General features: G+C 38.3%; 7 protein-coding genes across 11 annotated transcripts; 6 read left to right on the top strand and 1 right to left on the bottom strand.

Annotated features, from left to right (window-relative positions):
* Nucleotides 1–29: 29 nt before the first annotated feature.
* On the bottom strand, nt 30–2420 carry LOC18011709 (sugar transport protein 3). Its single transcript, XM_006394434.2, has 3 exons — nt 2128–2420; nt 1404–1747; nt 30–1314 (listed from the first exon to the last, which is right to left on the bottom strand). The coding sequence occupies exons 1-3, from the start codon at nt 2267–2269 to the stop codon at nt 220–222; spliced, it is 1581 nt and encodes a 526-aa protein (XP_006394496.1). The 5' UTR covers nt 2270–2420; the 3' UTR covers nt 30–219.
* A 713-nt stretch (nt 2421–3133) lies between these two features.
* Nucleotides 3134–5935, top strand: LOC18011708 (uncharacterized Rho GTPase-activating protein At5g61530). Of its 2 annotated transcripts, none has more exons than XM_024151601.1 (10): nt 3134–3382; nt 3796–3889; nt 3989–4251; nt 4341–4403; nt 4483–4501; nt 4602–4700; nt 4792–4869; nt 4956–5200; nt 5298–5454; nt 5543–5935. In XM_024151601.1, the coding sequence occupies exons 2-10, from the start codon at nt 3829–3831 to the stop codon at nt 5686–5688; spliced, it is 1131 nt and encodes a 376-aa protein (XP_024007369.1). In that variant the 5' UTR covers nt 3134–3382; nt 3796–3828; the 3' UTR covers nt 5689–5935. The 2 variants fall into 2 exon arrangements, with proteins under 2 accessions (XP_024007369.1, XP_006394495.1); XM_006394433.2 differs by having other exon boundaries at nt 3135–3382; nt 3799–3889.
* A 218-nt stretch (nt 5936–6153) lies between these two features.
* Nucleotides 6154–7971, top strand: LOC18011652 (probable isoaspartyl peptidase/L-asparaginase 3). The gene is made up of 7 exons (XM_024151043.1): nt 6154–6216; nt 6589–6760; nt 6853–6917; nt 7031–7426; nt 7506–7564; nt 7747–7851; nt 7911–7971. The coding sequence occupies exons 1-7, from the start codon at nt 6154–6156 to the stop codon at nt 7969–7971; spliced, it is 921 nt and encodes a 306-aa protein (XP_024006811.1).
* LOC18012938 (U-box domain-containing protein 52) lies at nt 7215–12882 on the top strand. The gene is made up of 12 exons (XM_006394431.2): nt 7215–7426; nt 7506–7564; nt 7747–7851; nt 8021–8245; nt 9652–9864; nt 9976–10097; nt 10191–10500; nt 10575–11008; nt 11130–11231; nt 11314–11742; nt 11832–12590; nt 12691–12882. Exons 4-12 carry the CDS (start codon nt 8167–8169, stop codon nt 12868–12870), a joined length of 2628 nt encoding a protein of 875 aa, XP_006394493.2. The 5' UTR covers nt 7215–7426; nt 7506–7564; nt 7747–7851; nt 8021–8166; the 3' UTR covers nt 12871–12882.
* A 1954-nt stretch (nt 12883–14836) lies between these two features.
* LOC18012937 (U-box domain-containing protein 51) lies at nt 14837–18725 on the top strand. Of its 3 annotated transcripts, none has more exons than XM_024150971.1 (11): nt 14837–14946; nt 15200–15307; nt 15405–15564; nt 15647–15768; nt 15869–15990; nt 16081–16256; nt 16349–16662; nt 16746–16847; nt 16950–17387; nt 17478–18263; nt 18356–18725. In XM_024150971.1, exons 3-11 carry the CDS (start codon nt 15429–15431, stop codon nt 18539–18541), a joined length of 2382 nt encoding a protein of 793 aa, XP_024006739.1. In that variant the 5' UTR covers nt 14837–14946; nt 15200–15307; nt 15405–15428; the 3' UTR covers nt 18542–18725. The 3 variants fall into 3 exon arrangements, with proteins under 3 accessions (XP_024006739.1, XP_024006740.1, XP_024006741.1); XM_024150972.1 differs by having other exon boundaries at nt 14895–14946; nt 15245–15307; XM_024150973.1 differs by having other exon boundaries at nt 14902–14946; nt 15249–15307.
* A 2001-nt stretch (nt 18726–20726) lies between these two features.
* LOC18013410 (putative kinase-like protein TMKL1) lies at nt 20727–23063 on the top strand. Its single transcript, XM_006394429.2, has 2 exons — nt 20727–21404; nt 22073–23063. The coding sequence occupies exons 1-2, from the start codon at nt 20888–20890 to the stop codon at nt 22627–22629; spliced, it is 1074 nt and encodes a 357-aa protein (XP_006394491.1). The 5' UTR covers nt 20727–20887; the 3' UTR covers nt 22630–23063.
* Nucleotides 23055–26112, top strand: LOC18011506 (ATP-dependent 6-phosphofructokinase 4, chloroplastic). Of its 2 annotated transcripts, XM_006394428.2 has the most exons (13): nt 23055–23419; nt 23639–23685; nt 23774–23813; nt 23895–23957; nt 24034–24330; nt 24442–24495; nt 24580–24648; nt 24730–24859; nt 24932–24972; nt 25066–25290; nt 25369–25417; nt 25496–25650; nt 25774–26112. In XM_006394428.2, exons 1-13 carry the CDS (start codon nt 23156–23158, stop codon nt 25939–25941), a joined length of 1602 nt encoding a protein of 533 aa, XP_006394490.1. In that variant the 5' UTR covers nt 23055–23155; the 3' UTR covers nt 25942–26112. The 2 variants fall into 2 exon arrangements, with proteins under 2 accessions (XP_006394490.1, XP_024006742.1); XM_024150974.1 differs by having other exon boundaries at nt 24730–24972.
* Nucleotides 26113–26150: the final 38 nt, after the last annotated feature.

The raw sequence follows: 26150 nt of genomic DNA, 5'->3' as shown, positions 1-26150 counted from the left end.
GAAATATTTTAGGGTGTTAGTTTAATCGATTTGGAAAGTAAATAGAAAAATTGATTTAAATTTAGTTTAATCGATTTGGATAGTAAATAGAAAAATTGATTTAAATTATACACATACTGTAAGTAATTAGTTTATCTTTTTATGTGTATGCACAGTTTATTAAATCATGCATTTCACATCACCATATCATAGAGATTTATGTTTGTGGATTATTTCCTACTAAGAAGACCCAAGAAAGTCGGTTTCTTGGATATCACGCTTACTCGTCATCCTCCTCCAGAACCAATGCTTCTCCCAAAGTCCAGCCACCTTCTCGATCGGAACATTCTTAGTCTCCGGCAAAAACAGCTGCACAGCGACCGTCATCACCACCACCCACCCACCGTAAAAGAAGAAAATCCCTGCTCGGAACTTGCACAGCATCGGCGGTACGCTTTGAGCCACCGCGAAAGTGAACACAAAACTCACAGCCACCGTCACACTCTGCGCCGCCGATCTTATCTCCAGAGGAAAGATCTCGCTCGGTACAAGCCACCCTAGTGGACCCCACGACCAACCAAACCCCGCCACGTAGACACATACCAAAACCAAAACGGCGTAACCGTATCCTTCCCCGATCACTCCGCCGTGAGCCTCAGCCACCATGATGGTCACACCAATGATAACTTGAGACACAAGCATCTGTAACCCTCCGACCAAAAACAGAGTCTTTCTACCGATTCTGTCCACCACGAACATCGATAAGAACGTCGAAGCTGTTCCCACAATCCCGGTCACGAGTGTCGACATCAGTGAACCGCTCTCTCCGAAACCGACGGTTCGAAACAAAACCGGTGCGTAGAAAGCGACGACATTAATACCCGTAACTTGCTGAAAAATAGGTATCATCAAAGCCATCACTAACTCAGGCCTGTATTTTCTCTGTAGCAATTTCAAAAACATTTTGTGTGCGTTTGAGTTTGAGCTTGAGCTTGACTCAGAACTTGCCTCGACGAGATCGGTAAGCTCGTCTTGAACGTCGTTTGTTCCACGGATTCGTCGGAGCATGAGCTCGGCCTTGCGAATGTCGCCGGTGGTTTGTATGATACTGTTGGGCGTTTCCGGGAGAAAAACAGAGCCTAACGTGAGGACTGAAGCCGGAATAGCGGTTGTGGCCAAAGAGATTCTCCAACCGTAGCCGTCTTTGATCTTTTGAGTTTCGTAGTTGGTGAAATTCGCAGTTAGAAATCCTATTCCGATGCAGAGCTGGAAACCATTGCTGATTGCTCCTCTGTATTTGGCCGGTGCCATCTCGGAGAGATACAGAGGAACCGACTGTGAAAGGAGGAGAAGCCAGACAAATGAAAAAAAACATCCAAATTCATATTGAGACAAACACAATGATCAGCTCTTGTGTTTGTCACCTGATTTGCGAATCCAACTCCTACGCCGAGTAAGAGACGCGCAACGAGGAGCATAGCAACGTTCTGAGCAGAGCCGCCGAGAGCAGAGCCGGCAAGAAAGGCCACGCCGCCGAGGAATATAGAGGGCTTGCGACCGAAGGAACGAGTCACCGACGAAGCCAAGAGACAAGAGACGAAGCCAGAAACGTAGAGAGAAGACGTGAAGGACGTAAGAAGTTGGCTGTTGAAGAGGCAATAGTGGTTCTTGCTGTTATTGCTTCTGCTTCTTATTCTATCTTCTTCTTCTAGTTTATACACTTTTGGAAAAAATCTTTTCAGAAACGGCCCCATTGACATCACTCCACCTATACGTTGATCATTACATGATTTGCATATTAACTCTAACACAGTTTTAATTAAGAAACCTTCTTGTTTAATCATCCATAGAGTATGAGTTCGGTTTTTGCTTGCGTTTACTTCTAGTTTGTTGTATATGAAGATTTAGTATCTTAAGCAATTTTTTTTTTGGGTTGATTGTAAACGTAACCGTGAAATGCAAGCCAGATGGAGAACTCTCCTTTATGTATTGGCGTTTATGTTTATAGTTTATCTAGGTATTTTATGGAAAAAAATGCTTTCTTTAACAAACATTTGATAAAACTTTTTTTTCTGTAAATGCGAATAGAAGCATAGAAATTGGATTTGAAACACTCATAAACTCATAACTATAATTGTATATGTAAACCTGAAACACCGATGTCGTAGCCGAAGATGACACCTCCCATGGCGGCCATGATACATGAAGCCACCACAAAATAAGTTATCTTCCCACCAGAGTCTGATGCAGCCATGGCTCCTTTTCTTGTTTCTTCTTCGTCTTCTCCCATGTTCACATATAGAGACAATCAGACGTAACACAAGTGATATTTTGATCAGAAAAGAAAATTTTCAAGTTGTAAATCTGAAGAATTGGCCAAAGAATTAGTCTTTTTAAAGAAGGTAGACTTTTTAGTCTATCCGCTAAAGGGTGATGAGTTTCAAGGTAGACAAACTTGTTGGACCATTGGAGTGTTTGTTTTGGACTTGAGTGTGGAATTTTTGGTTCTTGTTTGGCTAATGAGAAATCGACAGTGGATAGAAAGAAGAAATATATGTGAAGAAATATTTATTTATCGCGTAGACAAGTCAATCCCATACTTTTTCAACTTTTTTTTTTTTGGCCGTCTTAGAAATTGCATTTATTGAAGAGAAAATCGGAGTTGCTCTGTTACAAAACCAAAAACAGAGCATTCGCTCGAAAAGTAACATCAAACTCAATAATGGTATGGATAACTATAAGCTATTTGCAATGAGATTAATGTAATTTCTTAGTAAATTTATGGATTTAACATTTCTTTTTTCATTTTTACATCTAAGCATAATGATAATTTTTATGGCCTTTTTTTATTAACTTTATCCTGCAGATTTAGTTTTTATTTATTTATTTCACTATCCTAAAAGGCTAAACCGTTAGACATCAAGGGGCTAAGTTGTAAAACTAGTATCACTCATTTGCAATAATAAAAGAAGACAAAGGACAAGTAAATAATTTTAAAAGTAATTAACAAATTATCAAGGAAAGACTGGAAAATGATTAGATGTTGATTATTCTCTGAGTGAAATAATCCCACAGTGGCACCAACAGAACATTTGTTACCGTCACCAGCCTGTGACGGAGAATATCTGTATTTGCAAAGAAAATCAAAATCTCGAAAGGAAGACTCTTTTTTTCGAAAATTCAAAGCCGGCATTTTTTTTTCGTTTCTGTTTGTTCTCCTTTTTTATTTTCTCTGCTCCAGGGGAAAATAAAAAAGGTGCAACCTTTTGTTCTCCTGGAGCGATCAATTTACTTTTTCATCTAATCGCTGACTCCGTGACTCTCGTCGTCGTCTCTGATCGTATCAAGGGATTGGGGTTCGATACGATCATCAACTATCTCAATTTTCTGGGGTTTTTTTAAGGTTTGATGATCGATTGCTTTGTGAAATTTTTCTTTTGGTTGTCCTCGATTGATTAGAGAATATAGGTTAGGGTCTGTGTTCTTAAAAAGTTATATCCTTTTGCAGGTAAAGACCTGGGTTTTTTTCTTTCTCAAGAAATTCATTTCATCGTTGATGTTGGTAGTCAAGGTCTGGGAGGGTCCGAATTTGATATTAGTTGGAGAGTTTTAAGGTTTTGGTTTTCTGTATTAGATAGATGAAATGGAGTTTACGAATTGTTCCTTCTGTAGAAATTGTATATGATTGGATTGAAGCTGATGATTTTCGATGAATATACCGCTTAGAAGTTTGTGCCAGAATCGAATGAATTTAAGCATAAATTTGCTAAGAATAACGAATGTTAAGTATATGAAGCCATTTGTTTCTTGATCCAGCAGGAATTTGTTTGAAGTGATTGGTATTGGAAAATGCCTTCTCTCATCTCACAACAATGGCAGGAGAGGACTAGTGGATTCTTTTCTTCATCAGGTTAGATCATCTCTATGCTAATGTCGTTATTCTCTGTCTGTGTGTGTGTGTGTGTTGTATTTGTGGTGGAAGTCTTACTATAGTTTTTTGTTGATATAGGAACGAAGCTTAGGGAAGCCAGGCAATCAGCTGGTAGTTTTGTCGGGGAAGTCGCTAAGGATGCGAAAGTGAATGTTGCTGATGTTGCAGAACGAGTTGGGTCGTTGTTCAAAAGCCGGTGGGCAATTCTTCAGGAGCCTGCAACTAGACATGCCGTGCAAGAACACCTTATAACTGCTGCTGCCACAACCGGGACATTGGTCAGGAAGGGTATAACTGAGACAAAGGAAAAAGTTTCCGTTGGAAAGATCAAAGTGGAAGAGGTATATAGTCAAATAACTTCTTGAACTTACTCGACAAGAATAGATGTCTCTTCAATTTCTAACTTCTTTGATCTTCGTTTTCTCTGTAGGCGGCAAAAAAGACTGCGCAAAAGAGCAAGACCCTTTTGACGGATATTGAAAGATGGCAGAAGGTATTTGAGCTTTAGTAGATTTGATTCTAGCTGTTGATTTGAGTTTGGTCTCTAAAATTTGTTCTTTATAAAACTGCAGGGAGTTGCCAGCTCAGATGGTAAATACTGGTTTATCAGAAATTCAATGGATTCTTTGATAGAGAGTTGTGTGCTGCTCGGCTTATCAAAAAGAACTTTTTTTTGTTTCTTTGTGCTCAGTGTTTGGTGTTGCGATTGAGGTCACTGTCCAGCGGCAGGATTCAAGCAGGCCTGTTCCATTTATACTGATTAAATGCGCTGATTATCTTATATTAACAGGTAAAAATATTCCAACCAATCGTGCCCGTAATGCTATTATAGCTTATACCTTCTCATACGGTGCTATCAATGTGATATTTCTTCTTCTCAGGGCTTAATTCACCGAGCTTGTTCAAAGCCGAAGGAGACAAAAAGTTGATCCAACAATTGGTTTCTGCTTACAATCAAGGTAACCAATAATTTCTAACAAGTTTTCTTTTCGACTCTTATGGGGCTCAGGGAGAATTTGTGTTAAATGAATCACTTGTTTGACAGATCCCAGCTCGTCAATACCTGAAGGCGTGAATCCAGTTGATGTCGCTGCACTCATGAAATACTATCTTGCGAGCCTTCCGACACCACTAACTACTTTTGAGCTTTATAATGAAATCAAAGATGCAAGGTCGAGCGTAAACAGATTGAGAAAGTCACTCCAGAAGCTTTCCAACGTGAACTATAATACACTTGAGTTCATCACTGCGTTGTTGCTTCGTGTGAGCCAGAAATCTCTACTTAACAAGGTAAGAGCATAGCTTATCGTATAACATAAAATCAGATAGATATATGCAATTGGTATGCGATCTGATGATTGAGAATCATTTTCTTGCATTTGGACAGATGGATTCACACAGCCTAGCCATGGAAATGGCTCCCGTGATCATGTGGCGAGAAGACAAGAGGCCTGAGTCTTATCGGGAATATTGGAGACGCCCATCGAGGAGTCCTAAGAAAAGCAACGACTTTGAAACTGCTTCTCCATGGGACTTGCTCTCAGGTAAACCAAGAAACACAGAGATTTAATACTTTTACCATTGAAACAGAGTTCCATTATGGTAATTATGTTTTATCTTTAATGGTTACAGATGAAGGAGAAGGTGTAGATGCATCTTCATCGATCCCTCTAGATGATATTGTTCAAGTTGATTTTGGTGCGGTCGAGGTTGTGCAGTGCCTAATTGAACATCACAATGCGATTTTCCAGGATGCAGACGAGACTGTATGGAGGTGAAAACAACAGTTAACCAGTCTTCCTCTGATGATTCGAGTCAGAGATTTCTCAATTTCCGGACCAAACCAGAACCGTTAGAAGAACATATGCATTTTGATCTCGATGATGATTAACTAGTGGTTTCAGTAAATATGCTTTGTTTTCATATTCTTGTGTATCGTCATTGTTTAGACTTAATAAACTGTTTAACAAAATAAGTTTTTTTGGCTCTATAAGAAATCAATAATATTCGGATTGTTTCCATGTACATGATATATAATAAAGCAATCACGGGGCTTGAACGCAATTAGTTGAAACTTTGCCAATTAGAGATTCAATTGTTATCAAATCGGTTTTCCAAGCCAAACCGTAAACCCGGTTTTCCAAGCCAAACCGTAAAACCGGCAGTCAATGAGTCATGAACAGAATTGACCTTAACGTCAACAGAGCAGGCAAAATTCCACTCTAAGCTCAGAGCTCACAGCCATGGCGAGAAGTGATCTTTCGATTTTACTCTCTACTCTCCTTCTGTTTCTGCCTCTACTGACGGTAAGTGCTCCAAATCAATTGTATTTCTTTTCCTCTCAAAATATCAAGACAAATGGAATTGGGAAAGAAATGTTGGATCTTTGATCACTGTGGATGATCCGTACGACAAAGCGTTTTAGGTTTCTACTTCCAGATCAAGATATCTCTCTGATTTTCGAAATCCGGACGCTAGATTTTTCCAATTTGAGTGCTTTTATTATTTAAATATACACATGGTATGAGAATGCTGGTAGTAATCGAATCCTTAGCTGCTTGGAGTTGGATATACTTATTGAAGAAACTTTTGGGTACTGATTAAATGTTTCACTTTATGCCCAAATCATCAAAATCCGTACTAACACTTGCTTAGGGACTTGACCTGTCATGGCTTAGGTAGCTGAAGCGGAACTGGGGAAATCTGAGAAGTTTCCGGTAGTGGTGAGTACTTGGCCTTTCCTTGAAGCAGTTAGAGCCGCTTGGAGAGAAGTTGATAATGGGAGCTCTGCAGTAGAAGCTGTCGTGGAAGGTTGCTCTGCTTGTGAGGAACTCCGCTGTGACGGTACAGGTAGCTATCGAATTCCCTGTCTATGTCGAAACGTTTTGTTTCTCTGGTTTTACTTTCTGCAAGTTATGTTTTTTCTGTGTTGGCATTGATAGTTGGGCCTGGAGGAAGTCCGGATGAGAACGGTGAGACCATGATTGACGCTCTAGTCATGGATGGGGTAATGATCATCATCGGTATTCCGCTCTAGAATTCCCATTTGCATCAAGATTTCGAAAGAATGACTCTGAAGTCGTTTTTTTTTTATCTGGTTCTTTCCAAGGACATTCATAGGTGACTATGGAGGTTGGAGCTGTTGCTGCAATGCGGTATGTCAAAGACGGTATAAGAGCTGCATGGCTGGTGATGAAGCACTCTCAACACACGTTGCTCGCTGGAGAAGGAGCGTCAGCGTTTGCCATCTCTATGGGTCTTCCCGGACCTATGAACCTAAGCTCCCCTGAATCCTTAAAGAAGTGGTCGGACTGGAAAGAGAATCAATGTCAACCCAATTTCAGGAAGAATGTAGTTCCTGCAAACAACTGTGGACCTTACAAGCCAAACAATGGTGGTATGGATGTTTCTGGAGGCATACGCACTGAATCTTGCGAGATGGGAACAATTGAGTATAAACTGCCTCTTGTTGGCCCTCACAACCACGATACCATATCTATGGCTGTCATTGACAAAGTAAGATGAGTTTCAATTATATTCTCTATTCATTTCTTTTTGCCATGATGAGAGAATCTGAGCCATAGTCTTCCAATAGATGGGGCATATTGCTGTTGGGACATCGACCAATGGAGCAACATTCAAGATCCCTGGAAGGTAATACTATTAATACCCGTTAAAACTGAGCCCTTTCTCTGATTTATACTGTAACTATCTATCTTTATATCGTACCTGCCTCCTGATTGTTTGAAATGTGCGATTATCAATCTAGCTTCCTTAATCCTCATTTCATGTGAGAGTTAAAGAAAAAAAATTCAAACCTTGATTATGACACACAGAGTGGGTGATGGGCCTATCGTCGGCTCATCAGCATACGCTGATGATGAAGTAGGTGGATGTGGTGCAACTGGAGATGGCGACATCATGATGCGTTTCCTTCCTTGGTAATTACTTAATCTCCATGAACAAAGCAACATACTTTGTTTTGTTTTCTATCTTACAGCAAATCTAATGACCAATACATGTCTATTCTCGTGGGGCTAACATTGAATCTATGTATGTGATGTTAAAGTGAGCTTATTATGATTCCTCTTCTTTTTCTTGAGGTTTTAGTTACCAAGTTGTGGAAAGTATGAGACAGGGAATGAAACTAGAACAAGCTGCTAAGGACGCGATCTCGAGAATCGCAAGGAAGTTTCCGGATTTTGTAGGAGCAGTTGTCGCTGTTGACAAGAACGGTTCTCACGCAGGAGCTTGCCATGGCTGGACGTTTCAGTACTCAGTCCAAGACCCTGAAATGGACGATGTTCAAGTCTTCACAGTTCTTCCATGAAACCGGTAAATTCTCTCTACTAAGAATCTTATTGATTGATATGAGTTTCGTGAGACTTTTGGTATGGATCACAAGATCATAAAACTGAAGGTTTCCAAAAGTGATTGTAGTTTGTAGATAATCAAACGGCACGAAGTTCATATCTGGAAGTACGACATGGCAAGCTGTTTTGGAGTATTCTGAAATATTGTTTCTTTAAACAGAAATCTGTTCCCCATTGGCGGATTTAGTTGTTCGGATTTGTCTGAATTGATCAGACAAAAGGACCGAGGATTTTTTTTTTTAATCAAACAACAAAACATATGAACATAGTTGACTTTCTGTAGTTGAAGTGCCCTTAAAAATATATAAACTCTCTTTTTTTTTTGTGAAAACACCGAGCGCATAAAATTAGGGGAATTCCTCGGTATATCCTCTACGGCTCTACAATTTTCTATATCTACATAAATTCATGGGAAAATACTTGTTATATTTTTATTTTATTTGAAAAAGTAATCATAAAGTTTAGTAAGAACTTCGACCAAAAAAAAAAAAGTTTAGTAAGAGAATGGTAGAAAAATAAAAGACGTGACAAAACGGAAGATAATGTCATGTAGGCAACTAAATCCTAAGAATGTTATCCTATAATCTCAAGCTTGATCTCAATATCTAATCCCTAAACCTTCGTATGACCGTAAATCATGCTCACTGTCGTTATTGAAATTGTAATGGATCGGGTTCTAGATTCATTAAGCTAACTTTAACGGTATATTTTGAGAAACCATCTCTTAACATTTATTTCGATGAAATTTAAAGGTATAATAGGTCGTTTCTCCTGATATGTAGACATAAAGTTTTTTTTTAATAAACAAATAAATAAATAAATAACTCAAACCTTTATTGTTTGGTAAAAAGAAAAACAGTTGGACATTTGATTTGTTTGACTTTGTTAATTAAAAAAACAAAAACTGCAACCTGAGGGATATACCAACGTAGATCCTTCTACGAGAAATATAACGATAAATTAATAGAAATAACTCAATAAGACAGAGAAAAGTGTGTATTATTTGTTCTAATGTTTGAAGAAAAATAATAATTAACTAGTGAGCTGACTGTAACAGTATAAATAGGATTGTGGCGGCAACAACGTGCTTGCTTGTGTCAATTCTTTTCGTCTTAAGAAAATGTCATAACAATCACCAAACTTAGGGTTCTTCTTCTTCTTCTTCCTCATTGTTCTGTGCTCGAACAGAACTACTGGGTAAGTTCTGTTTTGCCCGACAGCTCACATTGCTCTGTTACATTTACATCTTCGTTGAAACCTATTTGCATTCTCAATTCGCCTGCACATTCTTCCCCGCAAGTTTATGTTTCATCTTCTTGCAAGAGTTTAAAAACACATTGCATTTCAGACTGTGCTTTTAAGTTTCAGGTAAAGCAATGGAAGAGAAAAAACCAGCAAGAGCATTAAGCGAGCACCTATCTCTACCTCACCCACCATCTCCTGCTGTAGCTGTAGCAATCAATGGAAAGAAGAAGAGCAAATACGTCGCCTTTTGGGCTCTTGAGAAGTTCATTCCAGAGGGATTCTCTGATTTCAAATTGCTCTATGTTCGTCCTCCTGTCACTTACATCCCTACCCCAAGTAAGTTGTGACTAAAAGATTCAAAAAATATTGTTGTAACTAATGCAAAAATATCTGTGTTTGGGTACAAAGGTCGAGTCTTTCTTATTTTTGCGTACAATTCGATTTCAGTGGGGAATGCGATATCGATAACAGAGCTTAGAGACGACGTAGTATCAGCTTACAAACAAGAAGTGGATTGGAACGCAAACGAGATGCTTCGTCCTTACAAGAAAATGTTCGAAAGGAGAAAGGTTTTGTCTCAAAAAGAATTAAATTCTTAAAAACACTCTGTTTTTTGTTTTGCTCTGTTTTCCGCAAAAGCTGAAAATGCACCCATTCAATAGGTGCGAGTAGAGATTCTGGTGCTGGAATCACACGAACCAGTAGCTGCGATAGCTGAAGAGATTGCTGGAACCGGAGTAACAAAACTTGTCATAGGAATGTCTCTTCGTGGATTCTTCTCAAGAAAGATCGATATGTCTTCCATGATCGCAACTGCTGTGCCGAGATTCTGCACAGTGTATGTGGTTTCAAAGGGGAAACTTGCTTCCGTGCGTCCTTCCGATTCAGACGCTAGCGGAAGCATAATATTCGAGAGAACCGAGAGAAGCAGTTCCACGAGTGGCTCCACTGACAGTCCTAGAGTCCCTTCCGGTAAAATTTTTCACATCAATCAAATCGAAATGCTTTTAAAAATTGTCAGTTATTTACTCGTTCCTCTGAAACAGAGTATGTAGACTTTCTCTCGTTTGTTTCGGAAGCGCAATCTCGAGTCTCTCCTTCTCTCCCCGCTCCGAAACATTCTGCTGTGGTTCATATGGATACGAGTTCTAGCGAGACAGACAATTCGGAAGTCTATGGAGGGAGAAGGATGCAGATAGTAAATAGCGGTAATGAAGGGAAGAAGAATAACAATAACAATGAGAGCTTTAGTGCATCGTTTCCAATGGGAGCTGAGGCGTATCACGCGATGAGCTGGGCTTCTAAATGGAGAGATCATGAAGACAGGAGAGAGATCATGAGCTCATCTTCGAGCAACAACCACGAGCTAGCGAATATGGATTGGGGAGCAGTGGTTCCTGAGAACTATTCTTGGGTTTCTAATCACGCTTCTAACATGTCTGATGGACTACTCAGTGTCCATTCCGTGACAGATAATCAGGTGAATTTATCGTCTTGATTCTTGATTCCATTTTCTTGAGACAGAACAGAACTTGACTCTGTTTTTCCGGAGAAACAGAACATGTTTTTGTTCGGAGCTGAAATTAGATCTAATTGTGTAGGTGAATCTGAGCTTTGAGATAGAGAAGCTGAGAGCCGAGCTGAAACATGTTCAGGAGATGTATGCCATGGCTCAAACCGAGACTGTTGATGCCTCAAAAAAGGTTTAATTAACAAATGTCTGAACCACATAGACAGTGGCATTTTCGTATTATGTAACATTTTGTGTTTTGGTTTTGGTTGCAGCTAACTGAGCTAAACCAGAGACGATTCGAGGAAACAGAGAAGCTCGTGGAGCTAAAAGAAAAGGAAGAAGTAGCGAAAGATACAGCTTCAAAGGAGAAGCGAAGGTACGAAGAGGCGATGAAGGAGGCGGAGAAAGTTAAAGAACTCATGATGAAAGAGGCTTTACATAGAAGAGAAGCTGAGATCAAAGCAGAGCGAGACGCTAAAGAGAAAGATAAGCTCCAGGCTTCTCTCGTCTCTCCAGGGATTCAATACCAACACTACTCCTGGGAAGAAATCTCAGCCGCAACTTCTGATTTCTCTGAAGACCTCAAGATCGGAATCGGAGCCTATGGAACCGTCTACAAATGCAATCTGCATCACACCACCGGAGCTGTCAAGGTCCTTCACGCAGGAGAAACTCAGCTCTCTAAACAGTTTGATCAAGAGGTTAATAAAAATCCATACCAAACCAAAACTCCACATACATTCCCGCGAGATTTAGTCTAAATGTTTTTGTCTTAATGTTTTTTTGACAGCTTGAGATCTTGAGCAAGATCCGTCATCCTCACCTCGTCCTTCTTCTTGGGGCATGTCCTGAACGAGGCTGCCTCGTCTACGAGTACATGGACAACGGAAGCTTAGATGACCGGTTAATGCTAGTCAACGACACACCTCCAATCCCTTGGTTCGAGCGTTTCAGGATCGCTTTAGAAGTCGCTTCAGCGCTCGTCTTCCTCCACAAATCCAAGCCAAGACCAATCATTCACCGTGACCTCAAACCAGGAAACATCTTGCTTGACCACAACTTCGTCAGCAAACTCGGCGATGTCGGTCTCTCCACAATGGTTAACCAAGACGACGCTTCTTCTAAACTAACCGTCTTCAAGAAAACCAGTCCCGTGGGAACGCTCTGTTACATCGACCCTGAGTATCAGCGAACCGGGATTATCTCTCCGAAATCTGATGTGTATTCTCTAGGAGTTGTGATTCTGCAGCTAATCACCGCGAAGCCAGCGATAGCGATTACTCATATGGTGGAAGAAGCGATTGGGGACGATGCTGAGTTTATGGGACTGTTGGACGTGAAAGCTGGATCTTGGCCTATAAGTGAGACTCGTGAGTTAGCTGCTTTAGGACTGTGTTGTACGGAACTGAGACGCAGAGATAGACCGGATCTTAAAGATCAGATCATCCCGGCTTTGGAACGGCTAAGGAAAGTTGTCGACAAAGCTCAGAACTCGCTCTCGAGAACTCCGTCTGGTCCTCCATCTCACTTCATTTGCCCACTTCTCAAGGTTTATTATATAAACCCTAAACTCTGTTTCTTTTACTTGCGAAACAAGAAATCTTTTTTTCTTCTCAATTTGACTTTTAAGTTTGTGGTGTTGATCACAGGGAGTGATGAACGAGCCATGCGTTGCTGCGGATGGGTACACGTACGATCGAGAAGCTATAGAGGACTGGTTGAGAGAGAAGGATGTGTCGCCCGTGACGAACCTTCCATTGCCTAACAAAAATCTTCTTGCTAACTACACTCTTTACTCAGCAATCATGGAGTGGAAATCCAATAAATAACAGTGAAAAAGAGACTCGACAATAACTATGATCAGTTCTATTAATGTGTTTGCTCTGATCTTTTTGTGTGTTTCTCGCTGTTCTTCCATTGTCTCTGTTCCAAGGATTTATCTTTTGTGTGATGAGATGCAAGATTTTACAACAATAGAGAGAGAAAGAGAGAGAGAAGTGTCTTTTGATTTAATTTTCTCGTGTTTTGGAATCTGTCTCGTGTTTCTACACTCTTATGATCAAAATGTTACTTTAGTTTGAACCTCCAAAACACACAATACTCTTGGCTTACCCAATTAAGAATCCAGTAATTGATTAATTTGTCATTCTACATTTTTTCTTTTTTTCTAAACATATGTTAATGTATATAAGAATTATGTTCCATGACAAAATAGACACCAATTAAAATTTAAATACAATAAAAATGACCACACCAAATTTTCTATCAGGAATGAACATAATGACCGCTCCAATCCAATCATATCAAAACTATTCTTTGTACATACTGAATTAGAATAAATAGTAATATTTTCTTATTTTTTCGTTTAGAACTCGATCACGTCCTCCGTTCACTTTGCATTCGAGTTAGGACATGACATCAACAAATGGACTATACTACAAATTACAGTAAGAAAACAAAAATTAACCTCGTTTCAGTCCAAAAAAAAAAGAATTGAGATAGACAGATATGTAGATCTTGGACCCTCGAGAAGAAAGAACAAGCACCTACTCGATCATGTCAAACACGAAATGTCCACAAGTTAAGGCCAATGAATGAACATGACATGATCAATGACAAAGCTAAAAACTGTATTTATCAAACACATAATTGTAGACCTCATAACATCCTTATCTCAGATTACCAGCACATCACCTGTTATTTTGTCCAACATTGAATGTCCACAAGTACTGTCCACAACCCAAGCCATTTAATGCACCTAATAAATGCGAAAAGTACATCCGTATACTTACATTGGACTCGACTGTAAATACATCCACACGTAATCCAATGAAAATTTATGCAATTTAACATTTCTTTGTTTCATATATTATTTGATGTATTGAGATCTAGTTTAACTTTAAGGAAACTTACAGAAAATGGCCACTACATTTTTCACATTTTTTTAATATTTGTATTATATTGGTTTTTCTAAATAGAATGAGCAAATAAGAGTAAATTAGTAAATTTTAATGCAATATTCGACGAGTCGTCTTGCATATCGTATTTTTGTAATATGATAAATTAAAGAAAAAAAGATTAGAAATGAATTTGACCAACAACAAAAATGGAAAACTGAAAACAAGATGGAAATACAAAAAAAAAAGTAAGGAAAAAAAATACAAAGCCTTGGGATAATTAAAAACTTTAAAATTTAGGAGATTGAGGATCCTCTAATGGAGCACCATCGTTTCAGCAGTACACCGGAGGCGTAGGTAGGTGGGTAATGTAGTGAGATAATAATGCGATTTCGAAATTGATTAATCAATGGTGCCATTGGAGATATCCTCCTCTCTCTATAACTGATACATACTTCATACATATATTAGTTTTTTGTGTTACCTGCCTAGTACATAACTTTATTTTGTTATTGTTATATCATTCGAAGAACTGTTTGTATGACCTAACTTAATTTAAGAAAATATCATTCGAAAATCTCCTATGTCACTACAAAAAGATTTTCAAAAAAAAAAAAACAAAAACCAAATTGGTTTTTAGTGCAGAAATGAACGTATATTCATTATTCATGAGGGACACCCCATGGATTGGAAAAGTCAACAAAATTGAAGAAACAAGTTGGTAGTCCGACAAAAACCAAGTTGTTCTGACTTTCAACGTCATCTCGTTTCTCAAACCTTTGGGACTTCCGGAAAAGACATCACTCATTCACACAAACAAAATATTCTTCTAGACTCTTTTTTTGACATTCAGTTCTCTTCTCGTTTTTATCATTTTTTTTCTTTCTGAATCTTGTTTTATAATTCAACTCAAATTTGATTCGTCGTCTTCTTTTCTTCTCTCTCTCTCCCCGTTTGTTGAGTTTCTGGGAAAAGCTTGAAGCTTCAAAGTCAAAAAAAAATCATTAGGTATCTTCAAATCTTATCTGATAGACTGATACCATTGTTTAGCCTTTTTGGTATTTTCTTAAAAATTTACAAAAACAAACCTTAAACCCTGATGATCTTAGCCGTTGAACTGATAAACCAGATCATCCATCTTTTTATTATTTTCTTCCCTTATAAACAGTATTTTAACATTATTATATCCATTAAGGATTCAACACTTGTTTGGTTTGCCAAGAAAATGTCTTGTAACTACATTATTTAATCAAATAAACAGACCAAAACTCCATGACTCTCTCTTCTCTCCATTTGTCTCTATAAGCCAGTTAAATCACGAGATTGAGGAAGTATCCTCAAATCAAAGCTTTGAAGTCAAAATCATCAGGTAGTATCCTCAAATCTCCCTATAAACCTTTTTGTTTCCGGGTTTACTGTAATTTCAACAAAAGTTCTAAAAGCCAGGTGATGATGATGATAATCAGATCTTAGCCATTGAAGTTCAAAAAATGGGAGACGGAGCTTTAATCGTAGCGGTAGCGATCAAAGGGAACAATAGCAAAACCAAAGGCGTTGTTCGATGGGCACTTCAACAATTCGCTTCTCAAGAACATGTCGTCTTCAAGCTCTTACATGTTCAACCAAGTAAGACTTCTCAAAAGCTAGAATCTTTTTTTTTAAAACAATTAACTAAAAATTCGATCTGATTTGTTGGGTAAAAAAATAGGAGATTCGATTACGGTGTCGACCACAAGATCCAATTCGACCACAACGGTTTACAAGAAAGATGTTGATAGGAAAACCAGAGAAATGCTTATTCCAAGCAGAGACATGTTTGCTCAGAGAGAGGTATCTCTAAAAATTGGATTTTTTTTTTTTTTTAACAATGGATTGTTTTCTTTCATGTTTTCTTGTTATTAAAGATCTGAAATCTTGTGAAATGTGAAAGGTTGAATTGGATATAATGGTGCTTGAATCAGACGATGTAGCCGACGCAATCTCTAAAGCGGTTCAAGATCATGGAATCAGTGAGCTAGTCATTGGAGCTTCCTCTTCTATCATCTTCTCATGGTAACATATCCAAATTAACACTCTTTTGACTTTCGAATTCTCTGAGCTTATAATTTATATTCGTTCTATTCTTTCTTGGTTCTTTTGCAGGAAGTTGAAGAGAAGCAACTTGTCTTCAAGAATTTCAGATGTTACGCCAAGATTTTGCACCGTTCACGTTATCTCTAAAGGAAAGCTTCTCAATGTTCGCAAATCCGATATAGACATTGAAACTAGCATTGCAGATGATAGAAGCGAAAACCAGTTCTCTTCAAGTAGCCATTCAGGTACTTACCTAACTCTGTTAGAACACACAAGAAGTTCTTGAAAACCGGTTTAACTTGTTCGATTGGATTGGTTCTTTTTTTGTAAATTCTAGGGTCAGTAAGTTCGACATCGAGTCATCAATTCTCATCCACACCTTTACTGTTCCAAAGAATACAAGCGCTTTCAACTGTTAACCAGAAGGTCGGTACAAATATGGGAACAAAGAACCATATTGATACGCACCATAACAGAGCTGGGTCTCTTGATGTGGATGATATAAAGAAACTTAACCAGAAGGGTTATTACCGAACAAACAGCTCGGGAATTGGGTATGGTGGAAGCGATATCCACAGCCGGAGAAGCTCTGTAACGGAGGATGGTTCAAGCTCAAGTTGCTACAGCGACCCTACTTCATCTACTAGTCAGGTATACTTTCATTTCAAAAAACAAATGGCAATAACTGGAGTGATCCTTTTAAGTATCTTATAATTGGGATTCTCAACACGCAGAAGAATAAAGACTTTGAGCTAGAGAAGCTGAAGATTGAACTCCGTCACATTAAGGGAATGTATGCTGTTGCTCAAAGCGAAGTCTTGGATGCTTCTAAAAAGGTTCATTCTTTGTTACAACATTTGGGCGTTGAAGAAAGTTTCTTTTGTTTCCTCCTTGTTATAGAAAGTGATTTGTATCCACTGTTTTCCTTTTTTAATCAGATGCAAGATCTGAACCAGCGTCGGTCAGAGGAAGCTACAAGGCTCAAGAACTTAACGATAAGAGAAGAATACGCGGAAGAAGTGGTGGAAATGGAGAGGGAGAGACAAGAAGAGGCGGAAAACGAAGCTGAGCTCGTGAGAGAATGCGTTGAGAGAGAAATTGAAGACAGACTTGAGGCGGAAGCAAGAGCGGAAGATGTTAGAAAAGAGAAGCAGAGGCTAGAGGATGCGCTTGAAGGAGGACCTCTTCAACGTCAACAATACATGAAATTCGAGTGGGAAGAGATCGTTGAGGCCACGTCATCTTTCTCCGACGAACTTAAAGTCGGAACCGGCGGGTACGGAAGCGTGTATCGGTGTAACTTGCACCACACGATAGTAGCAGTCAAGGTTCTTCATTCAGACAAGAGTAGCTTAACCAAACAGTTTCACCAAGAGGTAAATAAAAACCTTTTCTTTTTAATCTTCCATGTAAAATTACTATTCTTCTAAAACGATGCCGTTTTTTTCGTTGATACTCTCGTTCAGCTTGAGATTCTAAGCAAGATTCGTCACCCACACTTGCTCCTCCTCTTAGGCGCGTGTCCTGAACGCGGTAGCTTAATTTACGAGTATATGCACAACGGAAGCCTCGAGGAAAGACTCATGAAACGCCGACCAAACGCTGACGCACCGCAGCCGCCGTTACGGTGGTTCGAGCGGTTCCGAATCGCTTGGGAGATCGCTTCAGCTCTCTATTTTCTCCACACAAACGAACCAAGACCAATCGTCCACCGGGATCTGAAACCGGCCAATATACTCCTTGACCGGAACAATGTGAGCAAAATCGGAGACGTAGGACTTTCCAAAATGGTTAATCTCGATCCTTCTCATGCCTCAACGGTTTTCAACGATACCGGTCCGGTAGGAACGTTCTTCTACATCGATCCCGAGTACCAAAGAACCGGTGTGGTGACTACAGAATCTGATATCTACGCATTTGGAATCATACTCCTTCAGCTAGTTACGGCAAGATCCGCGATGGGATTGGCTCATACGTTAGAGAAAGCGTTGAGAGATCAAACCGGGAAATTTACAGAGATCTTGGATAAGACTGCTGGAGATTGGCCGGTTAAGGAAGCGAAGGAGATGGTTATGCTAGGGCTGAGATGTTCGGAGATGAGAAAGCGTGACCGTCCCGATTTAGGGAAAGAGATTCTACCTGTTCTTGAACGGTTAAAAGACGTTGCTTGCAACGCACGTGACCTGTTTGCTGAAACCCTAATCGACCATCACCACCATGCTCCAAGCCATTTCTACTGTCCCATAACTAAGGTAATGAAATTTACGCCAGATTTATTATATACACATATATATATATATTTGATTTTGATCATTTTTAGTATTGTATTTATTGATAATATTAGGATGTGATCGAAAATCCATGTGTTGCTGCGGACGGATATACATACGAGAAAAGAGCCATTAAGGAATGGCTTCAGCAGAATCGTAAATCTCCAATGACGGATTTGCCCTTCCCTAGTGATTCTCTTCTTCCTAATCATTCTCTTCTTTCTGCAATTAAAGAGTGGAGATCACATCTAATTCAATAGAAAAAGGGTCAAAGTTAATCACAAGGCCAAACTCGTCACTTAACATGCATCATTGTGTTTTTTTTCTTTTCTTTTCACACCACTCTTGCGCACACACATACACACACACGAGTAGATATATGACATTATAGTTTTTGTATGTAAAATGTACCTTTATTCAATTTAATGTACAATAGGTTTGACTGCTTCGTATGTTTTCACGTGAGATAACCATAGACGGAAAAAAGCATTCCACTCAATTTGCATTTGAAAAGTAGTTATTCTAAATATTATTTGTTTATGATTTTGTACAATTATATGATAGGATCGTAAAGTTGGCCTATGGTTCCCACTATGAAGATACCCATGTCTATCTTTTATAATAATATTCTGTATTTTGGTCCAACCACTCTTGTTTTCTCTTACCATCTATGATCTATCCGTCCGGCGGTCCCATTAGAAAAAGAAAGGACTTAATTTAAAAGTGTTATTATGCTTAAAATATAATTAATTAGTTCGTATGTTTTGTCACGTTCGATTCTGTTGATATAAATGTTACCTAAGTTAATATATATAGTACACGTATACTGATCTGATTATGTGATATTGTCAAGACACCTAGGCCATTAAATGGTGTGGGTTCTATATAACTTATTTTGCCAATTAGAAAGACATAAATATGATATTAATTAAGTTAATGAGTTGCAAGACGGATACTGAACTCTAAAACTAATATTTGAACATTTTTAAAATTTAATTTAACGCTTCATCTCATTTATCTAGCCGGGATGAGCTTGTCACTTGTCAGGGTATTTTTTTTTGTTTTGAACTATTTCAAGTATGATGATGTTACCACGACGATACATTTGTATTGAGAAACTTTACATAATACATGAAAATCATTTAACTAAAATATACAGACCAATAAACCCTCATCAATCCTTACATGAATTGATCAGATTTCCAGGATGGAAACTATATAATAAAGTTGAATAAACGAAAATATTGTAGTACAATCTCTACGAATTGTTCATAAACCAAAATTTAGAGTGAGTTGTGAGGCACGTGACATGAAAGGGTCCCCTCACTAACCTTTGATATGTCAGTATGGCAATTGTGGTGGGAGTGGGACTATAAAAGGACTATTCGTTGTGGGGGAATAATTTTGTCATTAATTAGATTACTTAAAATTTTCTCTAACTGAACTCTACACTGTTGTTTTTTTTCTTCTTGGCTAATTAATTTACAACGAGAGTAATACTTGTGTTCTTCTACATTGATAAGCTAGTAATTCTATTACTTTTTTTTTCTTCTCATAAGTATGTAAATATTATTAGGAATGAAATTTTGGTGTTCACTAAAGCTTAACCATCTATGATTGTGTCCTTGCCAAAAAAGAAATAAAAAAAAAGTTTTCACATGGGTTTTTAGAGAAAGAGCTCCTTTAATTTTTTCACATAACTTTTTTTATATATAATATTGTTACAAATTATGTTTTCTATGATTATATTACTTTTTTTTTGTTAACCTATCATAGTTTAATTGTTGTGTCGAGTTTTAAAAGTCTATACAGAAAAAAGGAAAAAAATAAACACGAATTAATTTCACATCCTATAGATACTTGGAAAACGGATCTTTATTAAAAGAAAAAAAAAATTTGAGGAAAGGAAACTATATGAGACAATATAATCGGGAATGTAAACGTATATTATTAGTAGCCAGTAGTCACACACGCATTTCAACTACCATCACTAGTCAAAGTCAACCCCAACTCCATTATTATCGTTTCATTACCATTCGCCACCCTCATAAGTCACAATGCTTCATTTCTTTTCATCAAGACCTAATATTTACAGTCTTTTTGTTTTTAATAGAAATTTGTAATCTTCTGAACTGTACATTTTGTATTCATAAGATATTATTTTGCAGGTTTATTTGTATTACTTTAAAATAGCGTTCTCAACGTACAACACCACCATAATGGCCAAATCTATTTCTTATATGATGAAATTAAAATAGTCCTTCCAATAAATTGACCTATACAATTGATTTCAGCACGTAGGTCATTAACTTTATAATTGGTTGAGAACTTGGGAGGAGCATAAAAAAACACATTTCAATAATAGCGAGGAAACGGCTCATAAGTTCCACATTTGATACAACATACAACTATAACATGTTTCAGATCTCTAGATTATTTACATCATCTCCATCACTCACCACCGATATATCTCTCTGTATCACTACTGTGAACAAAAAAATTTCATTTATTCTCATACCTAAAAAGGAAAGTTTCCCTAATAAGATTCCAGCGTTAAATCTCTCACTCAATACCCAAAATTCGGAAAACAGAAACTTTTCTACGAGATGAGAAACAGCCATTTGCTAAAACTGATACTTGCAGTATCTCTACCACCAATATTCTTGCTCGGAATCGCCATAACCGTGATCTTCATCTTCTGCAGAAGATCAATAACAGAGACCAGTGAATCCCAATACGATGTTGAATCTCCATATGAGAAACAAGAATTATCCGATATCGGATCCGAAACAGAGGAGGAGCTCGTCCTTTTCGACGGCGGAGAAGATCTCACGATCTGCGACATCCTCGAAGCTCCCGGAGAAGTCATCGGAAAATCAAGCTACGGAACATTATACAAGGCATCGTTGCAGCGAAGTGGGAAAGTTAGGGTTCTTAGGTTCATTCGACCTCTGTGTGCAGTGAGATTAGATTCGAAGGATTTTGATGGCGTCATCAAGTCGCTTGGATTTGTGCGACATAACAATTTGGTTCCTCTGTTAGGATTCTACGTTGGGAATAGAGGAGAGAAGCTTATGGTTCATCCCTTCTTCGGTTCCGGGAATCTCTCCGAGTTCATCAGATGTAAGTCTCTCTGTTTTTTTTTTTTCTCGAGAAAATGCGGGAATGTCGGAAAATATTAAAGGAACAAACTTTTACTTTTCCGACGAAAACGAAATAACTTTTTAGCTGTCTGGATTCGATTTCGGTTCCGGATTCCTTATTTTCTTGTGGAATCTCGCTGATTATTGTTTTCTGGGGTTTCTTGAATAAACAGAGTCTTGTGTTCTCATTTCCCGGAAAATTGGTTAAAAGTTTTCATTGCATCTTACAAAAAAAATTACCGTTACCAAAATACCTTCAATTCTCTTAGCTGTATTCGAAAATCTGTATAGAAGCCTAGAAGGTCTCTTCCTCAGATCGAATCATATTGTAACTCCGTAAGTGTAGTCATTTGATAAGAAATTATCTTATCTTTACATTTTCGTATAGCATAACATGTAATTATTTTTTTCCTACTTGACAAAAGAAAAACAATTGTTTTTTTGTTTGTTTGTTCCTTAGCATCACCATTATTGATCTATATTTTGTCGGTAACTACTTTTTTTTTTTGTCACTTCCCACTTCTTATGCTCACCATGAAAGACAAAAACTTTATATATCTCTTTTTAGAACATCAACATCAGCAAAAACTTGGCATTAATTTTCTATTATATTCAGCATGTGTCTAAGATATAGCATAATTTTGGCAGGTGGAGATGTTGAATCACACAAATGGAGCAACATTTTGAGCATAATCATCGGAATAGCAAAAGCTCTTGATCATCTACACACAGGAATGCAGAAACCTATCGTTCACGGAAATCTGAAGTCAAAAAACGTTCTTTTAGACCAGAGTTTTATGCCTAGAGTCTCTGATTTCGGCTTGCATTTGCTCTTGAACTTCGCGGCTGGGCAAGAGATTTTAGAAGCTTCAGCTGCAGAGGGATACAAAGCGCCTGAATTGATCAAGATGAAGGAAGTAAGCAAAGAGAGCGATGTGTACAGTTTTGGTGTGATCATGCTTGAGTTACTCTCTGGTAAAGAGCCGGTAAACAAGAATCCAACGGGGTCTGTTCTTGATCATAATAAGTTGTTGGATTTGTACCGTACTGAGATTCTTAGGAGAGGTGTAAAAGATGGAACTGGTGTGACCAAAGAATGTGTCCTCGAGTACATTCAGCTTGCGATGTCTTGTTGCTCCCCATCGACTTCTCTTAGGCCGAGCTTCAAGCAAGTATTGAGGAATTTAGAAGAGATCAGAAGATGATGCATATCAACCTGACTAATTTGTGGAACAGACATGGCAGAAATGTTGAATCTTTCTAGCGATCGCATACTTTTTGCAAATGCAATTAACAGGGGAATCTTCTTCTTCAAATGTGTTGCAAATCCAGAAACAGGGGAATCCGGCAAAGAGACGATATATTTTCAAAGGAAAAACAGAGGTTTTCGTCCAACAAGAATTACCGAACCGAAAACATTGAACAAGGAAATCAGGATTAAATTAACGCCTTGATGTGCTATCAGATTTGTTAAGAACGGCATGGTTTTCCTTTTTGCGTCTGTCTTTAGTCTTGTCAGAAACTCTTTTTTAACTGTCCCCTAATTTACCCAGAGTAAAACTGTTGAATTACTCTTTGTATATGTATATTTTGTTATTTTATTGTCTGATAACATTTCTCCATTGAAAACAAAACAAATTTTAAGGAAGAGTCCTACTCTCTGATTACTAAGCGTCGAGATCTCTGCTTGAATCTTTCAATCCCACAAATTCGGATTTGTTCTCTTTACATATGGAAGCTTCGATTTCGTTGCTTGGGTCAACAAAACCCAATCTTTCACCCTTTGTTCCTTCTTCGAACGTCCTCCATCGTCGTCTTCGGCGAGATTTTCCAGTTCCCGCTTTGAAATTGAAGAACGTTTCAGGCTTACAGCGAATCTCGCACCAGAACCGCCTGCTCAGAGCTCAGTGCTCCAATGGATTGGGACCAGTGGGAGACGATGGGTTTGTGCTAGAAGACGTCCCTCACTTGACAAATTTTCTCCCTGACTTACCGGTAAAACTCCCTCCTTTTTTATTCTCCCTGTTTCTTTCTGGTTAGTGCATAGAAGCTTATAGAAGTTGGAATGAGGAGATAGGAGAATTTTAGCTTAAGGACTTGATTGGTTTGATGGTATGTCTTTCATGTGTCAATCTCTGTCAAATGATGAGTTTTACATTAAAAGGTAATAATTTTTCTCTTGATTCAATTCGTGATTTGTTTCTGGTATCACAGTCGTACCCAAATCCATTGAAGGAAAGCCAAGCATATGCCATTGTTAAGTAAGTTACATTTTTAAACGGCAAATTAAGTAAATTACTAATGCCTGTGAGGGTGGTAATGTATTGATTGCTCATTCGATTTCTGTAGGCGAACCTTTGTCAGTTCCGAAGATGTGGTTGCCCAAAATGTAAGCTTTATGTGTTTCCTCTATACTTCCTTTTTTTCGAGTTGCGAGTGTTTTGCTTGCTTAAGTTCCCTTCATCTTTAGATTGTAGTTCAGAAAGGAAGTAAGCGAGGAGTACACTTTAGGCGAGCAGGGCCTCGAGAAAGAGTATGATTTCTTCGTAAAGTCTTAAACTTTTGTAAAGATTTTCACAACTGAAACCTGTTAAGTTGTGGCTTCTCAGGTGTACTTCAAATCAGATGAAGTGAAAGCTTGCATAGTGACATGTGGCGGTTTGTGCCCTGGGATAAATACAGTCATACGGGAAATTGTATGTGGATTGAACAATATGTATGGTGTCAATAATATTCTTGGCATTCAGGGAGGATATAGAGGCTTCTACTCCAAAAACACAATGACCCTGACACCTAAAGTAGTCAATGATATCCATAAACGCGGTGGCACTTTTCTTCAAACCTCAAGAGGAGGACACGATACAGCAAAGATTGTTGATAACATACAAGATAGAGGAATAAATCAGGTAGCCAACATAAGTAGTTTCCATTTCTTTCCAGGTTTCTTGATCGTTATGCAGTTTAGTTAGTCTTGAAACTGAGTCATCCTAATACCTTCTGGAAAATGGGTGTTTCAGGTGTATATTATTGGAGGTGACGGAACGCAAAAGGGTGCAGAAAAAATATACCAGGTGATTCATATCACATATTAGTAATTGTAGCATGTATATAAGGATAAAGTAATTCTATTGATACTTGCTTTGTATTCTGTGAAGGAAGTTGAGAGGCGTGGTCTTCAAGTGGCAGTTTCTGGCATTCCCAAGACAATTGATAACGATATTGCTGTAAGTATGCATTGGTATTTTTCAACTAAAGTTTCTCTCAGATGGAGTTTCTTATGCATCTTCTTTCACCCATTGCTCTAGGTAATTGACAAATCTTTTGGATTTGATACCGCTGTTGAGGAAGCTCAGAGAGCTATTAATGCTGCACACGTAGAGGTCGAGAGCGTAGAAAATGGAGTTGGTATTGTTAAACTGATGGGCAGATACAGCGGTAAATGTTCTGTTGGCATATGTGGTCTACGTTCTTTTACGAGTCGCTTACGCAAATATCATCTTTCTATAGGTTTTATTGCCATGATTGCAACTTTAGCGAACCGTGATGTGGTAATAGCTTATACTTTTGATTTGACATATTGTCACTATATACTTCTCTAGCGTGGCTTAAGAATGGAAAAACCATTGTTTGAAATGCGACAGGATTGTTGCTTGATTCCGGAGTCTCCATTCTTTCTTGAAGGAAAAGGTGGACTCTTTGAGTTTATTGAACAACGACTCAAAGAGAACAGGCACATGGTGATTGTGATAGCTGAAGGAGCTGGACAGGATTATGTTTCTCAAAGCATGCGTGCATCTGAAACTAAAGACGCGTCAGGAAATAGACTCTTGCTTGATGTTGGTCTATGGTTGACTCAACAGATAAAGGTATTGGTCGTTAAGAAATGGGTTTCTAGTTGTTTTTCCCAAAAATTTAAGATGAGTTTTGTAAAAACAATGTTGCAGGATCACTTTACAAATGTTCGGAAAATGACCATAAATATGAAGTACATAGGTATATCTTCAGATTCACTGTCTCTGTCATGTTGATGCTCCTCTGTGCATTTCATTGACATATTTACCTGTCGAACAGATCCGACGTATATGATAAGAGCAATACCGAGTAACGCATCAGACAATCTCTATTGCACTCTTCTTGCCCAAAGTGCAGTTCATGGAGCAATGGCCGGGTTTTCGGGTTTCACTGTGGGACCAGTTAACAGCAGACATGCTTACATCCCAATTTCTGTAAAGCTTTTCCCTTATTACTTCTCTAACTATTCTTTAGACTAACATTAATCATTGAGGGGTCTTAAACCTTTGTTACTGCCATGAATTTTCCTTTTCTTTAACTGTGTGATAATTATGCAGCGGGTGACTGAAGTGACCAATACGGTGAAGTTAACGGATAGGATGTGGGCTAGACTCCTTGCATCGACAAATCAACCGAGTTTCTTGACTGGTGAGGGAGCATTGCAGAATGTGATCGACATGGAAACTCAAGAAATGATCGATAACATGAAGATCTCTTCTATCTAATAACAGGTCAGCTCATCAAATGTATATTAGACCATATGCATAGAAAATATATCTTCAACGACAACCACGATGTATTTCATTGGGTTTATAAAGAATTATTTTGTTTACTTATTCGTAATAATAATACTCATCCATCCATCTCAACGGTGGGAATGAGATTGAGATTGAGATGTACATACATATCTTTAGTCTCTCTCTCTCCCTCTCTC

This window comes from Eutrema salsugineum, unplaced genomic scaffold, assembly GCF_000478725.1.
Source record: "Eutrema salsugineum unplaced genomic scaffold, Eutsalg1_0 scaffold_6, whole genome shotgun sequence".
Classification (NCBI taxonomy): Eukaryota; Viridiplantae; Streptophyta; class Magnoliopsida; order Brassicales; family Brassicaceae; genus Eutrema; species Eutrema salsugineum.
This window is presented reverse-complemented; position numbering and strand designations above follow the sequence as displayed.

What these genes read in the sequence shown, in the direction of transcription:
- LOC18011709 (XM_006394434.2), bottom strand. Translation starts at nt 2,269, where the DNA reads ATGGGAGAAGACGAAGAAGAAACAAGAAAAGGAGCCATGGCTGCATCA. An exon ending in CTACGACATCGGTGTTTCAG is followed by an intron (nt 1,748 to 2,127) that starts GTTTACATATAC and finishes ATCAACGTATAG; the next exon opens with GTGGAGTGATGTCAATGGGG. An exon ending in GAGTTGGATTCGCAAATCAG is followed by an intron (nt 1,315 to 1,403) that starts GTGACAAACACA and finishes CTCCTTTCACAG; the next exon opens with TCGGTTCCTCTGTATCTCTC.
- LOC18011708 (XM_024151601.1), top strand. Translation starts at nt 3,829, where the DNA reads ATGCCTTCTCTCATCTCACAACAATGGCAGGAGAGGACTAGTGGATTC. An exon ending in TGATTATCTTATATTAACAG is followed by an intron (nt 4,701 to 4,791) that starts GTAAAAATATTC and finishes TCTTCTTCTCAG; the next exon opens with GGCTTAATTCACCGAGCTTG. An exon ending in GGTTTCTGCTTACAATCAAG is followed by an intron (nt 4,870 to 4,955) that starts GTAACCAATAAT and finishes CTTGTTTGACAG; the next exon opens with ATCCCAGCTCGTCAATACCT.
- LOC18011652 (XM_024151043.1), top strand. Translation starts at nt 6,154, where the DNA reads ATGGCGAGAAGTGATCTTTCGATTTTACTCTCTACTCTCCTTCTGTTT. An exon ending in TGTTTCTGCCTCTACTGACG is followed by an intron (nt 6,217 to 6,588) that starts GTAAGTGCTCCA and finishes GTCATGGCTTAG; the next exon opens with GTAGCTGAAGCGGAACTGGG. An exon ending in ATGATGCGTTTCCTTCCTTG is followed by an intron (nt 7,852 to 7,910) that starts GTAATTACTTAA and finishes TCTATCTTACAG; the next exon opens with CAAATCTAATGACCAATACA.
- LOC18012938 (XM_006394431.2), top strand. Translation starts at nt 8,167, where the DNA reads ATGGCTGGACGTTTCAGTACTCAGTCCAAGACCCTGAAATGGACGATG. An exon ending in ATTCCGTGACAGATAATCAG is followed by an intron (nt 11,009 to 11,129) that starts GTGAATTTATCG and finishes CTAATTGTGTAG; the next exon opens with GTGAATCTGAGCTTTGAGAT. An exon ending in CTGTTGATGCCTCAAAAAAG is followed by an intron (nt 11,232 to 11,313) that starts GTTTAATTAACA and finishes TTTTGGTTGCAG; the next exon opens with CTAACTGAGCTAAACCAGAG.
- LOC18012937 (XM_024150971.1), top strand. Translation starts at nt 15,429, where the DNA reads ATGGGAGACGGAGCTTTAATCGTAGCGGTAGCGATCAAAGGGAACAAT. An exon ending in GCTCTTACATGTTCAACCAA is followed by an intron (nt 15,565 to 15,646) that starts GTAAGACTTCTC and finishes GTAAAAAAATAG; the next exon opens with GAGATTCGATTACGGTGTCG. An exon ending in TCTTCTATCATCTTCTCATG is followed by an intron (nt 15,991 to 16,080) that starts GTAACATATCCA and finishes GTTCTTTTGCAG; the next exon opens with GAAGTTGAAGAGAAGCAACT.
- LOC18013410 (XM_006394429.2), top strand. Translation starts at nt 20,888, where the DNA reads ATGAGAAACAGCCATTTGCTAAAACTGATACTTGCAGTATCTCTACCA. An exon ending in TCTCTCCGAGTTCATCAGAT is followed by an intron (nt 21,405 to 22,072) that starts GTAAGTCTCTCT and finishes TAATTTTGGCAG; the next exon opens with GTGGAGATGTTGAATCACAC.
- LOC18011506 (XM_024150974.1), top strand. Translation starts at nt 23,156, where the DNA reads ATGGAAGCTTCGATTTCGTTGCTTGGGTCAACAAAACCCAATCTTTCA. An exon ending in AAGATGTGGTTGCCCAAAAT is followed by an intron (nt 23,814 to 23,894) that starts GTAAGCTTTATG and finishes CTTCATCTTTAG; the next exon opens with ATTGTAGTTCAGAAAGGAAG. An exon ending in ATGCTTACATCCCAATTTCT is followed by an intron (nt 25,651 to 25,773) that starts GTAAAGCTTTTC and finishes ATAATTATGCAG; the next exon opens with CGGGTGACTGAAGTGACCAA.